The sequence below is a fragment of the Peromyscus californicus genome, unplaced genomic scaffold (assembly GCF_007827085.1).
Source record: "Peromyscus californicus insignis strain IS unplaced genomic scaffold, ASM782708v3 Scaffold_9__1_contigs__length_137607984, whole genome shotgun sequence".
NCBI classification, from domain to species: Eukaryota; Metazoa; Chordata; class Mammalia; order Rodentia; family Cricetidae; genus Peromyscus; species Peromyscus californicus.
Window position 1 is genome coordinate 73,030,053 of NW_026294617.1, and position 14,951 is coordinate 73,045,003.

Consider the following 14,951-nt stretch of genomic DNA (forward strand, 5'->3'; position numbering starts at 1 on the left):
TCCCCTCCCCCGGCCCCTTCTAGAAACTCTGGAGCACAGCCTCCGGTATGTGTCCAGCTCTAGGAGACCTAGGAGGCTTCCGATGGCCACCTTCCTGCTGCTGGCCTCCAGTGCCCCCTTCCTTGGGTTTGTGGAGGAGGAGGATCCCTTTTCGGGCAGTTCTCCTGGGAGCAGCAGACCCGAGTTTCACTTCATCTTCCTCAATCAGCTGTTTCCTTTGCTGGCACTGGATGGGAGAGCCGCCTCACTCAGCTCAGCATGCTTTTTCTCCGCCAGCTGTTTGGGGGTGGGGGTGACCTCGTGTCAACGTCACTCTTGGGAGAGAATGAAGCCAGGGGATTGAGAAGCATTTGTGCAGGGTTAGAAAGCCCAGTCAGTCATTTTGCCAAAGTCCAGTGTGCTGGGCTCGAGGGCGTCAGAGCTTCCCTTCATCCAGCAGCTTCCGGAGCCCATCACAAATCTTGCCAAGGTGCTGAGTGAAGTCAGGCCCATAGAGGGCAGCGAGCAGGTCAGGGTCAGAGTAGTGATCAAACACGTGTCTGATGCGGTCATGTGACTTGGGGGTGAGGTGGTGCTCCACCAGCTCCAAGAGAATGTCCCGGCACTCGGTGAGCAGGCCTGCTAGCACAGCAGCCTCGAAGGTGAAGTCCACCTCACCGAAGCTGAGTGCCGTCATGGCGCCCTGCCGCAGCTTCTGGCGAAAGCGTGTAGCCAGAGCCAGCTCCCCGGGACTAAAGCAGCCGCTGCGGTGCAGCACGGCCACCTTGACGGCCACCTTGATCAAGTCTTTGATCACCCGTTGTGCCTTGGGCCGGCTGTGCGTGTACTCTTTGGACACACGGTAAAGCTCATCCAGCACCTCACTGCTGGTCTCGTCGATAAAGAGATGAGCCACGGACCGACCAGCCATTTTACTCAGTAGCTTCTTCTCGGCTTGTAGTGCCAGACTCTTTGAGCTGAAGGACTCCATGGTGCTTGGGGAGGTGGGTGTGTGTTCAGTGACTAGAAGAGGCCGAAGGCTTCCTCGGAGAAAGAGAGAAATGGCTTTTCCCATTTTCATTGCCTGGCTGCTTTGTCCTCCCTCTGCCCTGGGCCCCTCCATCCTGTAAGCCCTGCTTCTGCTTTTTCCTTTACTGCTGTAAACTAAGACGTGTGCGTCTCCAAAACGGCACAGAGGAGCAGGGAGAGCCGTGACTGGAGGAGTGTGGGCATAACTGGAGTCTAAGAGCAGGAACTGCTGCCACCGATGGAGGGCCTAGTGCCCATTTGGCAGGGAATTCGAACAGATACCAGTTTTGGACACTAACTGTATATCCTGCATCCATGGAAACATAGGCATTACCCTCGTGTTTCCAGGCTTGAGATCAAAAACCCATGTCAGCTGGGGTACCAGAGAGCCTGAAAAGAAGTGGGACATATCTGGGTCTCCAGATTCCCAATAAGAACACTTGGTGCCGGGCTGTGGTGGCTTTAGTCCCAGCACCTGGGAGGCAGAGGCAGGTGGATCTCTGTGAGTTCAAGGCCAGCGAGAGCTGTTAAACAATGACACCCTGACTCAAAAAACCAAAGAAAAAGCACTTGGCATTTCCAGAGACCTATTGTGTGCAAGTGCTTGATATGAACTGCCTCAGTTTTCCAACTCCGTAAGGGCAATAGTCCTATTTTACAATGAGAAATCTCCAGGCTAAGAGAACTTTTTTTCTTTTTGAGATGGGGTTTCTCCGTGTAGTCCTGGATGTCCTGGAACTCACTCTGTACGGCAGGCCTGCCTCTGCCTCCCAAGTGCTGGGATTACAGGCGTGCACCACCACCGCCCAGCAAGGCTAAGAGAACTTAAACTACTTGTCCTAGTAAATGATGAAAACAGGTTTCCAGGAGCTGGAGAGGTGGCTTGACTCATACACTCACAGACGACTCACCATCGCCTATACCTCTAGCCCCCAGGGGACCCAACACCTCCGGCCTCCACAGCCACACACACACATGTACATAATTTAAAATAACCAAAAGAAATTATAGAACAATAAATATTAGGCTGCCAGTTAAATAATCCCTCCCAAAGCCCCTTCTAACAAGGAGTGGTGCCAATGAGGTCGAGGCCCGCTGGGGAAGGCTGGGCAGCCGCAGTGGGGTCTGGGCCGAGGCCCTTCTGGTGGTGTAGCCTGGGCCAAGTCCAGGGCTCTCTCGCCGTGGTCCTCCACCGTGCTTCTGCTTGTTTGCGTCTTACTTCCCTCTCCCCTGCTCTGCAGGATGTGGCTGTGACCGCAATGGGGAGCAGCCTCACCCTCTCCCCCAAATGAAAATGGGAGTCTGAAGAGGCACAGGGGGGAGAAGCAGGGGGCTTTCTCCCCCAGCTGAATCACTCTACTAGGAACCTGCAACCCTGATTTGTTACTGTCCTGCCCTGGGCTTGGTCGGACTGTCCTCCCCAGTGGGTCTGATTGCTCCATATGAGCCGTCCTGCCTTCCTGGCTCTCCATTGCCCCTGTTGCCATCTCCAGTTAGGTCCCCGGCCCCCTCAAGGTCTCTCTGTCACTTGCCTTCTGTTTCTAGCCTCTATGTCATCCCCATGAACCTCTGGCCTGGCTAAGCTTTCACTTTACATCACTGTACTTCCATGTCCGAAGATACCTCTGACACACCCCATTGCCTACCTCCATCCCTCAGCTCTACACTCAGCCCTCATCCCAAGCCAGGTCTCTCTTTCAGATATGCCTTGCCCCAGCCACTAAAAGGGTTGGTTCTTGTGAGGCCCTAAGATTTCTACAAGTGAAAGCTTCACAGTGCAGAAAGGTAAGGGTAAATGGGTGGGAATACCTGTCACTGTCACCCAAAAACCTGTCCTTCTGTCACAGACAGTCTCTCACCTGCTGGGTGCTGGGCGCTGGGTGCTGGGCGCTGGGGCTGGGCACCGGGTGTCAGTCTTGCCTTGGATGTTCCTGAGAGCTAACAGAATGGAGAAGCTCCTAAGTAAGAGGCCCTTTGGTCTAGCCCCACCCCAAGCCCCGCCCACCTACTCTCAACCTCCGGTTCATCACCACTGTCACCAAGGAGGCCTGTGTCCCAAGAGCAACCTAGAAATAAGACAAAGGTCAAAAGGAATGGAATTCCGTAGGAAGCACCAGCTCTGAGGCGGGAAGGACCGACTGCACACCCTCCACCCGAATGGCCGCTTCTTTCCTGCTGTCTAATATTCTTGTGGTACTGAGAACAATGCAGAGTCCAGGTTTTTAAGGTGGGAGTCGGTGAAGGGAGTGCTGAGGACCATCGAGGGCTGCAGTGGAACAGCATTCTCTCGAGCATCTTCAGGCCTGGGCAGGTAAGACTGGCATGGACTGCCCTGGCCTTCAGTCCCGGCAGGAGGCAGGTGCCAATGTTAAGGCGGCTGAGCCATATGTGACCAGCAGGTGTCAGCATCGAACTGAAACACTAGAGGACCAAGTCCAGAGCGTAGGAGCCCTTAGAGGGCCTGAAGAAAGAGAGCCGTCTCCAGCGAGGCAGAAGTATTTGCTATTAAGATTCTAGTAGTGGGTACAGGCCTTTAATCCCAGCACTCAGGAAGCAAAGGCAGGTGGATCTCTGTGAGTTCGAGGCCAGCCTGGTCTACAGAGGCAGTTCTAGGACAGCCAAGGTAACTCAAAGAAACTCTGTTTTATTAAAAAAAAAAAAAAAAGATTCTAGCAGTGGAGCAGTGGATGCACACACCTTTAATCCCAGCAGCACTCAGGAGGCAAAGGCAGGTGGATCTCTGAGTTCCAGGTTAGCCTGGTCTACAGAAACCCTGTCTGTAGAAACATCTGCCTGCTGAGTGCTGGGATTAAGGGCATGCACCATCACTGCCCAACCAGCCTGTTTTCTTATAGCACCCAGGGCCACCAGCCCAGGTGCTCACAGTGAGCTGGGCCCTCCCATATCAACCATCAACCAAAAATTGCACCACATCTGGGTGTGGTGGCGCACACCATAGGGCCCAGCACTAGGGAGTCAAAGGAAGGCAGTTCTCTGTGAGTTCAAGGCCAGCCTGGTCTACATAGTAAGTTCTAGGCCAGCCAGAGCTGCATAATGATAGTGAGAACCTATCTCAATGTTTTTTGTTTGTTTGTTTGTTTGTTTTTAAAGACAGAGTTTCTCTGTGTAGCCCTAGCTGCCCTGGAACTCACTCTGTAGACCAGCCTGGGCTCGAACTCAGAGATCTGCCTGCCTCTGCTCCTGAGTACTGGGACTAAAGGTGTGTACCACCCCCCACCCCCTGGCCAAAACTTTTTATTTTTTTTTTTAAAAAATTATTTATGGGCTGGAGAGATGGCTCAGAGGTTAAGAGCACCGACTGCTCTTCCAGAGGTCCTGAGTTCAATTCCCAGCAACCACATGGTGGCTCACAACCATCTGTAATGAGATCTGGCGCCCTCTTCTGTATACATAATAAATAAATAAACATCTTTAAAAAAAATATTTATTTAATTTTATTTTATGTGCATTGGTATGAATGTGTGGGATCTCCTGGAACTGAAGTTACAGACAGTTGTGAGTTGCCATGTGGTTGCTGGGAATTGAACCGGGGTCCTCTGGAAGAGCAGCCAGTGCTCTTAACCGCTGAGCCATCTCTCCAGCCCAACTTTTTATTCTTAATTAACTAAAAGTTACAGAACTTGAGACTTAGCCTTTAAGATATTTACCATTCGTGTGAACACCTGAGTTTGATCCATAGCACTTAGCTAAAAAATAGCAGGCAAGTCAGAGCACACACCAGTAAGACCAGGGCAGGACATAGAGATGGGGAGTGGGGGCGGTGAGTGGTGTCTCCTGCTTGCTGGGCGGCCAGTCCACAAAGTGGACAAGCTTCAGATTCAGTGAGAAAGCTGTCTCCAAAACATAAGGTGGAGGTGATAGAGGAAGACATCCAACACTAACCTCTGGTACACACACACACACACACACACACACACACACACACACACACACACACACACGGGAATTTGGAGGAAAGAGGCTGAGGAGATGACGGCACAGTGATTGAAGAACCTGCTGCTCTTCTAGAGGACTCAAGTTTGGTTACAACTGCCTGTAACTCCAGAGGATCCGACACCCTCCTCCTGCCTCCAGGGGCACCCACAAGCATGTGCACCGATAAACAGACACATAAATAATAAATCTTAGACTGGGTGTGGTCACTCATGCTTTTAATCCTAGCACTAGGGAAGCAGAGGCAGGCAGATCTCTGGATTTCAGGCCAGCCTGGGCTACACTGTGAGACCCCATCTCAAAGCAAAACGGGGAACTGGAAGGATGCCTCAACACTCAAGAGCACTTGTGGCTCTTGCAGAGGAGCCAGGCTTGAATCTAGGCCCTTATGTAGTGGCTCACAACCACCTGTAACTCCAGTTCCAGAGGGGCCTACGCCCTCTTCTGACCTCTTCAGACACTGCACACACAGACATGCATGCAGACAAAACAACCATACACATGAAATTAAAAAATAAATTATATAATATTATATATACTATAACAATATCTTACACATTTAAATATATATTATATATTCACACACACAAATGAATTCATGAGCATGAAATGAGAGGCGAGTAAGTAGCCAGCATTTGTAGACTGTACTTTGCTAGCTGTTAGTAAAGACCTTAGTTAAGCCTCAGAATTCCTTTTTTTTTTTTTTTTTTTTAGATTTATTTATTATTCATACAGTGTTCTGCCTGCATACCAGAAGAGGGTACAGATCTCATTATAGAGGATTGTGAGCCACCATGTGGTTGCTGGGAATTGAACTCAGGACCTCTGGAAGAGCAGTGGGTACTCTTAACCTCTGAGCCATCTCTCCAGCCCCAGAATTCCTTTTTAAGGGGTAAGACAAACCCTTGTTTGTTGTTTAGACCAGTTTGTTGCTTAGCATAAATGTAGATTAGGATGGCCTTGAACTCCTAATTGTATTGACTCTGCCTTCTAATTTATCACTATACTCCTGTGTGTTTTTGTTTTTGTTCTTTTTCTTGATATGTAACCATGACTGGCCTGGAATGCACTATGTAGCCCAGGCTGGTCTTGAACCTACAATGGATCCTCCCATCTCTGCCTGTGTAGTACCTGGATTATAGGCATTGGCCACCATACCTGGCTTTGTGTATGTATGTGTGGCTGAGTGTGTGTGTGTGCACACGAGTGCGTGTGTGCATGCATGTGTGTGTGCATATGCACATATGTACACATGGAGGCCAGAGGACAATGCCAGCTGTCTTCTTCAGTTACTTTTTGCCTTTTTTATTTTCAGCAGATTGAATGTGGATCTACCAAGAGAAAATGAAGGGAGCTACTGAGAGGAGTCCCCCCCACCCCATAGTAGTTTGTTTGTTTGTTGTCTAAATTTTAATTATAATTTGGGTGTATGTGCCTGGGTGTGTGCATTTGGCACTCACAAGAGGAGTTGGATTCCCTGTAACAGCCCATGGAAGTCAAAACAAACGTAAGATCCCTGGAGTAGGAGTTATGAGTCACCGTCTCACAGGTGCTGGGAACCAAACCAGGGCCTCTGGAAGAGCAGTTAGTGTTCTTAGGAGCTGAGCATCTCTCCAGGTCCAGTTTATTTTATTTTATTTTATTTATTTATTTATTTATTTATTTATTTATTTATTTATTTATTTATTTTGGTTTTTTGAGACAGGGTTTCTTTGTGTAGCCCTGGCTGGCCTTGAACTCACAGAGATCCACCTGCCTCTGCCTCCCTACTGCTGGGATTAAAGTCATGTGCTACCATCACTGCCTGGCTTGGAGGAAGGTTTTTTGGTTTTTGTTTTTGCTTTTTAAATATGCATTGGTGTTTTGCCTGCATGTATGTGTGTGTGAGGGTGTCAGATCTTGGATTTGCAGACAGTTGTAACTGCCATGTGGGTGCTGGGATTTGAACCTGGGTGCTCTGGAAGAGTAGTCAGTATTCTTTTTGTTTTGTTTTGTTTTGTTTTTTGAGACAGGGTTTCTCTGTGTAGTTTTGGTGCCTGTCCTGGATCTCAATCTGTAGACCAGGCTGGTCTTAAACTCACAGGGATCTGCCTGGCTCTGCCTCCCGAGTGCTGGGATTAAAGGCGTGCTCCACAGCTGCTCGGTCAGCCTGTAGTCAGTATTCTTAACTGATGAGCCATCTCTCCAGCCCAGAGGAAGTGTTCTTAATGTTTGAGCCATCTCCAGACCCTCCCTCCACCTTAGTTTTGGAAAGGAGGTGTCTCTCTGAACAGGAGTTTACTGAGTATCCAGACTGGCTGGTGAACAAATTCCAGAACCTTCCTGTCTCTGCCTCTCCAGCTCTGACATTAAGGTTGCAGACCACCATCCCTGGCTTTCGTGTGGGGATCCACACTCAGGTCTTTGTGATTTAGTGGCAAGCACTTCACTGACTGACCATCTCCTTCATGCTTTTGAGGCAGCTCCCAAAAGCTGTAACCTAGGCAGGCTTCAAATCCACTCTCCTGCCCAATGCTTCAAACTTGTCCCAATTGTTGGAATTACATGTATATATTGTTATTTTCATGAGGAATGTACAATCTAGGTAGAAAATAAGAATAAGGTGAATACATTGGACCCGGGGGCACAAGCCTGTAATCCCAACTCTCAGAAATGGAAGGCCAGAGGATGGCAAGTTCAAGGCCTGCCTGAAGTGCATCATGAATTCAATGCTGTGGAGGCAATTTAGTGATTCTTTCAAGTAAAAAACAAAGCCTGGCCGGGCGGTGGTGGCGCACGCCTTTAATCCCAGCACTTGGGAGGCAGAGCCAGGCGGATCTCTGTGAGTAGTTGCCTGGTGATTTCCAAGCCTTAGGAATACTCACTCCCAGTATTGATGGAGGAAAAAGAAAAGGAGAATGAAAATACAGTAAAAAGTTATTTTTTTATATTTTATTTTTAAGTATGTATCTGTGTGTATCTGTGTATAGCTCTGTACACATAAGTGTAGTGCCCTGTGGAGGTCAGAAGAAGACATCATATCCCCTGGAGATGGCGTTACAGGTAGCTGTGAGATGTCTGACTTGAGTGCTGGGAACCAAACTCAGGTCCTCTGCAAAAGCAACAAGTGTTCCTAACCACTGAGCCATCTTTCCTGCCCTCCAGGATAAAGTTCTTAACTCATGATTCAGTTGCCAACTCTTTTCACCTCTGTGGCCTCAACTTGTCTGTTCTTTTTAAAATTAATAATAATAATAATAATAATAATAATTGCAATTATTATTATTATTTGATTTTCTGAGACAGGGTTTCTCTATGAAGCTTTGGCTGTCCTGGAACTTACTCTGTATTCCAGACTAGCCTTGAACTTACAGAGATCCTCCTGTCTGCCTCCCCAGTGCTGGGATTAAAGGAGTGCACGGCCATCGCCTGGCTTTTTTAAATTATTTATTATTGTGTGCGTGATGTATGATTCTGGCTGTACATGTACCACAGCTGGCATGTGGAAGTCAGAGGACAGCTGTGTGGAGTCACTTCTCTCCTTCCACCTCTGGGAGGATTCTGAGAATCTAATGCCAGTCATCAGGCTTGACTGCAAGCACTTACTCACCGAGCCATCTGGACGGCCCTCGTTTGCCTTCTGTTTTTGTTTCTGATTCTTGGAGACAGGTCTCTCTTTCTGGCCCAGCTTGGCCTTGAACTCAGTCCTTCGGCCTTGCCACCTGTGGTGTCGTAGTTTCCTCTGAGGACTCAAACCTTCCATCCTGCATGAAGCACCTTGAGCAGAACTCAAAGCAGCTTCAGGAAGTCCCTGAAACGGACCTTCCCTGCCAGAGAAGCCATAAAAGGGTTCCTCTCCGACAAAAGGAAGCTGAGCTGCAGAGCAGACACAGAAGAGCCACCTCTGAGCTGCCTGGAAGAGGTTCAGACCAGCTGAGGACCTGGAAAGGACACTCCAGCCTGCTGAGCGGCCCGCAGGCTGTGCAGTGCGCTCCAAGTTCCCAGCTTTGGGAGCTGTCAGCCATGCCGGGGTGGGCTTTGGTGATACAGCTGTCTTTGGGTCATTTCTGCTCCTGTAAGTGCCCCCTCACCCATATTCCTGTAAATAGCTCCAATTAAACTCATGGTTCACCAAGTTGAACTTTGGTGGACTTCCTATCTGAGGTGAGTAAGACGATTGAATTGAGTCTGCCCAGGAAAGTCGATTGAATTGAGTCTGCCCAGGAAAGTTTGGTCACACACCACCACATACAGTTTGTCCTTTCTTTCTTTAGAAATTGTCAGCTGTAATTTTTTTAATATTTACTTATTATGTATACAGTGTTCTGCCTGCATGTATGTCTGCAGGCCAGAAGAGGGCACCAGATCTCACTACAGATGGCTGTGAGCCACCATGTGGTTGCTGGGAATTGAACTCAGGACCTCTGGAAGAGCAGCCAGTGCTCTTAGCCATCTCTCCAGCCCCCAGCTCGTCCTTTCTTGCCCTGCTCTAGCCATGTCAGTATACTGTGGGGGTCTTCCTGCTGCCTCTTCTTCTGCGCTAAACCTTCACGTTTACTCTTCTGCCTAGAACTCTCTTTCCAACTTCCAGCTTGTACTCCCCCCCTGCTCCATACATTCCTACTCGTCCTTTAGGGGGTCTGCTCAAAAATCTTCTGTTGTTTCTGAGACAAGCTTTGGGTAGCCCTGGGTACCTGAACTCTGCACTCTGTGTAGACCCTCATGCCTCTGCCTTCTGAGTGGGTTATGAGCTTACAGGTGTGTACCACAGCAGGCCACAATTCTTTTTAAGATTTCTATTATTTATTTATGTATATGAGTGCTTTATCTGCATGGACAACTTTATGCCAGAAGAGGGCATCAGATCCCACTAGAGATGATTGTGAGCCACCATGTGGTTGCTGGGAGTTGAACTCAGGACCTCTGGAAGAACAGGCAGTGCTCTTAACCACTGAGCCATCTCTCCAGCCCCAATATTCTTATCCTTGTGTGGCTATCCTTTGTTCTCTAAGCTGCTTTAGACTGTTATATAGCTGTCCAGCAGCACAGACCGTCCCATTGGAGTGTGTGTGCCAGTCAGTGTGGAGGCTAGAGGCTGATGTGAGTGTCTTCCTTCCTCGCACTCGGCCTTGTTTTTGAGACTGGATCTTCTACTGAAGCTGGGGTTCATCTTCTTGGCTAGAATTGCTAGCCAGAGAGCTCCTGGGATTCTCCTGACACTCCCCACCCCTGCCTCAGCACACATACCACCATGACATGTGGCTTTTGGTGGGTTTGAGAGAGCCAAATTCAAATGCACGTCTTCAGTCTGTGCAGCAAGCTCTTTATCTACGGAGCCACCTCCCCAGCCCCATGCCTCCCCTATTGCAATGTGTAACTTTATTAACTACCGGACTGTGAATCTGTGAGTACATCTGTGCCTTATGCTACTCACAAATACCTCCTGAAAGAGTAAGTTCAGAACACACGAATCAGGAGATAAGGGCTGTTGGTAAACTTGCTTAGTAAGCTGCTGGACAGGTAAACTGAGTTTAATTCCTAGAACCCATATTAAAAAAAAAAAAAAAAAGCCAGTTGGTGTGCTGCACTTCAATCCCACGGCACTGGGGTGGCAGAGACAGGAGATCTCTGTGGCTCACTGGCCAGACAGCCTTGCTCACTTGGCTAGCTCCAGGACACTGAGAGACCCTGTCTTAGAAAATGAGAGTGATCTAGGCGTGGTGGTGGTGGCAGTGGCGGCGGCGGCGGCGGCGGCGGCGGCGGCGGCGGCGGCGGCGGCGGCGGCGGCGGCGGCGGCGGCGGCGGCGGCGGCGGCGGTGGTGGTGGCGGTGGTGCACACCCTTGATCCCAGCACTAGGCAGCAGAAGCAAGTGGATCTCTTTGAATTTGAGGCTAGTCTGGTCTATGTCTCAAGTTCAACCAGGACTACAGCGTGAGACCCTATGTCAAAAAATGGGGTGTGGGGGGGGAGGGTGTGCTGACACTTGAAGATGACACCCCAGGTTGATCTTTGACCTCTGTATATGCATGCATGCTCTTGTACACAGATGAACACACACACACACATGCACACACACACAAAGAATCAAGATGATAAGGAAGAAATGAAAGCAAGATGATAGTTATATCACGTGATAATGTTCTTATGGGAAAGGTCTGATTTTTGTTTTTGCTTTTCTTTTTTTTGTTGTTTTGTTTGTTTGTTTGTTTGTTTGTTTTGTTTTGAGACAGGGTTTCTCTGTGTAGCTTTGTGCCTTTTCCTGGAACTTGCTTTGAAGACCAGGCTGGCCTTGAATTCACAGAGATCCTCCTGCCTCTGCCTCCAGAGTGCTGGGATTAAAGGCATAAACCACCATGCCTAGCTTTTTGTTTTTTAGACAATGTCTCACTGTGTAGGCTGGCTGGCTGGCTCTGAACTTACGGTGATCTCTGTCTCTGCCTCCTGAGTGCTGAGGTTTTTGGTGTGATCCACCACCACTCTGCCCCAGGACCCCACCCCCACCCCCATTTTTTTTTTTAACCTTGCGGGAAATTTACCCAGGGCCTCTGTGTGCTAGGCAAATGTTCCTCTATATCTGAGCTCCTTTTTTAATGTATACCCAGTCCTAGCAATAGTTGACCTAGCACATAATTAGCAGTAAACTTAAAAAGTAATGAGGAGCTTTCAGAAACAGAACGGACTGGAGAGACAGGTCAGCGGTTCTCCCACGGGGTTCGGTTCCCAGCACTGCAGCCCACAATCCTCTGTAACTCCAGTCCCAGGGGAGCCGGCTACACCCTCTTCTGGCCTCTGAGGGCACCAGGAATGTACATGGTACACAGATATGCACGCACTCAAAACACTTCAATTCATAGAATAAACAAATAAATGAAACTAATTTTAGAAAGAAACAAAAAAGTAAAAAAAAATGAGGGTTAACATGCAAAGACTAGGAGAATTAAAATGGAAGCAACTGAAAACAAAACAAAATTAAACGATAACGTTTAGAGGCGTGGTGGTGGTGGCGGCGGTGCACGTCTTTAATCCCAGCACTCTGGAGGCAGAGGCAGGTGGATCTTTTGAGTTCAAGGCCAGCCTGGGCTACAGAGTGAGTTCCAGGACCATAGACAAACTGTCTTGAAAAAAAAAAAAGAAAAAAGAAAACTAGTGTTTTTGGCTGTGTGCGAGACGAGCAAATGGTATTAATTATAGACATTCTAGGCTTTGGGGTCCCTCCTGTGCTCCTGGGTGATTTTATGCTACCTTGAGTAAATTAACCAAGCATGGTGATGCATGCCTCTACAGCCAGCGCTTTGGAGCAGAGAGAGGAAGATTAACTGTCTCAGCTACACAGTGTGTTTCAGGCAGCCTGGACTACACGACCCCCTGTTTCAAAGAACAACAACAACAAAAGTCTAAGTATGTGGTTCAATTTTCTATAATCCCTAACATCTCGATATTCACGGTGACTCATGCCTGTAATGCCAGCATTCAGGAGACTGAGGCAGGAGAATTACTGAGAGGGATCAACCTGGGCTATGGCGTGAAACCCTCTCAAAAACTAAATTAGTTCACACACATACATGTATACAAAGAAGTTTTAAAGGTTAAATGATAGCATGGTGTGGTGGCACATACCTTTAATCCTAGCCCTCCAGAGACAGAGGCAGGTTGGTTTCTGTGAGTTTAAGGTCACCCTGGTCTACTTGGAGAGTTCAAGGCCAGCTGGGGCTTCATAGTGAGATCCTGTCTCAAAAACAAAACAAAATTAAACGATAATCTTTATGTTTTTGTTTTTATTTTATTTGTTTGTTTGTTTGTTTGTTTTTCAAGACTGGGTTTTCTCCATGTAGCACTGGCTGTCCTTGAACCTACTCTGTAGACCAGGCTGGCCTCGAACTTGCAGAGATCCGCCTGCCTCTGCCTCCTGAGTGATTCAGGAAGACAGCAAGAAGAACAGTAGGTAGAGCCCATCCTTTGGTGTTTGTTGGTTTGTATGTAGCTCAGGCTGGCTGTAAACTCATGGCTAGAGACTGAACTCAGGCCTTACCCTATGCTAAGCATGACAGCCGTCCCTGGCATGTCCCTAGCCCAGCTGAGGTTCAGCGTGGTGAGGACCGGTCTCTCTCATCAGTCAGCCTGACAAAGCTGGAGCCAGTGAACGGCTTGGAATCCACCCCGCCCCGCCTCGTTCCTTCTCGACTTTGATGCGTTTATTTATTCCTCTTCTTATTGCTTGCCAGACATCATAGCTAAATGCTAGGGGTAGGAAGACAAAGGACACCGTCCCGCGGGGTGTGGTGGCTCACAGATGTGAGCACTCTGGAGGCCTAGGGAGGTTGCTGTGACTAGAAGATCAGCGCGGCTACACAGTGACAAGTAATGAGTTCCAGGCCAGCAGGACGACAGAGTGACACCCTGGTGGTCGTTGTTGTTATTTAACCAAACTTCCTGTTTTTACTTATTTTATTACATTTCTCTGAGAAAATTTTAATTTATTTCCCAGAAGCATGACTCGTCATACTTCTGCTGGACCCAGCGCACGGCCTCTTGGCTGGTCTGAGTTCGGCTCCATTGCAGCCTGTCCTGTGTTCCCATCTGTGCTGCTGAAACCTGGCCTAGCCAGCACCACAGAGAAGTTCAGGCCCTAGTTCCTAACGCTTGAGTCGTAGTTGATGCCCAGGTGGGTGCGTTCCCGGACTCCAAACCCGACATTTCCAACATCTGGACAGTTATCTTTTCGTAGCTCATACTCAGCCCTTTCGGAGCTTTTCCAGAATTTCCTCTGCCCTGGTCCCTCTGTGCAGCGATGAGCAGTCTTTTCATTTCTCCTGATGCCAAAGGACCTGCTGGTGCCCTTAGCTTTGGCAAATACAGGTGTCTGGCCTTGGCTGCCCTGGTCGGTCTGTTTCTGCTCTTCCACACACAGACATTGAGGCACAGCTTGTGGATACAAAGTTCCTGCCCAGGCTCTCCTTTCAGCACGGTTCTGTGCCGTGATGGAGAACAGGAAGAGCAAACTTCCTATTTATTTATTTAGTTAGTTTTTTTGAGACAGTCTCACTAGGTAGCCTTCACTGACCTGGAACTCAGACCAGGCAGATCCGCCTGCCTCCGCCTCCTGAGTGCTGGGATTAAAGGCGTGCGCCACCACACCTGGCTAATCCCATTTTTAGAGTGAGTGGTGAGTACATATTAAAACTAAAATGGACATACCCAATAATATCATAATAATAATATAAATAATTGTATACGTGGGACTCAAGCTCAGCAGAAGACCTAAGCTGGACACCTGGATTTCTTGATGAGTAGTGCACAGTCAGTCATTGTGATGGGGGTGAGGATTATCTCGGTTACAAAGAATGCACAGCAAAAGAGGGTGCCTAGGGATGTGACCTTAGAGACCACCCACACTTAAGGAGAGGTTAAGGAAGCCATTCACAGATTTGAGAAATATTTATTAAGCCACTTATCTCTGTCAAGAGAAAAAGAACCCTCTGAGGTCAAAGAGGAAAAGATTTCAAGGAAGGAGAAGAGAGGTCAGTGGGGTCAAATACCATCCTGGGGACAGAGGGACAAAGGCTGAAGAGCTGTTCAAGAGCTGACTGTGACCAGGAGGTCACTGCCAGCCTTGATGACAACAGTCTCTGGGGCTGGAGGAAGCCAAAAGAAATATGATTCCGGATTAATGAGAATCTAGAAAACAATCCAGCAATGACTTATGACTCCAGAAGCCGCGCACTGAATGCAGACACAGACCAAGAGGAAGTTTGGAGCTTGGTTCTGTTTTGTTTTTGATACGCTCTAGCCTCAAGTTCAGGGTTCTCCCCCGTTGGAATTACAGACATGTGCTACTATGGCCATCTGAAATCCCGACTGTATTTGTGTTTGACATTAGGGATGAACCTAGTGTTTTGAGGGTTTTGGGGAGCACTTCAGTAATGAGCTGCAGTCATAGCCCATGTTTATTTTGAGACAGGATCTCACATTATAGCCCAGGCTGCCCCTAAACTCCCAGCAACCCTCCTGA

General features: G+C 48.5%; 1 protein-coding gene across 2 annotated transcripts; it reads right to left on the bottom strand.

The window, feature by feature from the left end:
* Positions 1-6: 6 nt before the first annotated feature.
* Tnfaip8l2 (TNF alpha induced protein 8 like 2) lies at positions 7-3,568 on the bottom strand. Of its 2 annotated transcripts, none has more exons than XM_052730648.1 (2): positions 2,868-3,568; positions 7-1,023 (listed from the first exon to the last, which is right to left on the bottom strand). In XM_052730648.1, the coding sequence occupies exon 2, from the start codon at positions 968-970 to the stop codon at positions 416-418; it is 555 nt and encodes a 184-aa protein (XP_052586608.1). In that variant the 5' UTR covers positions 971-1,023; positions 2,868-3,568; the 3' UTR covers positions 7-415. The 2 variants fall into 2 exon arrangements, with proteins under 2 accessions (XP_052586608.1, XP_052586607.1); XM_052730647.1 differs by having other exon boundaries at positions 8-1,019; positions 2,868-3,565.
* Positions 3,569-14,951: the final 11,383 nt, after the last annotated feature.

What these genes read in the sequence shown, in the direction of transcription:
- Tnfaip8l2 (XM_052730648.1), bottom strand. Translation starts at nt 970, where the DNA reads ATGGAGTCCTTCAGCTCAAAGAGTCTGGCACTACAAGCCGAGAAGAAG.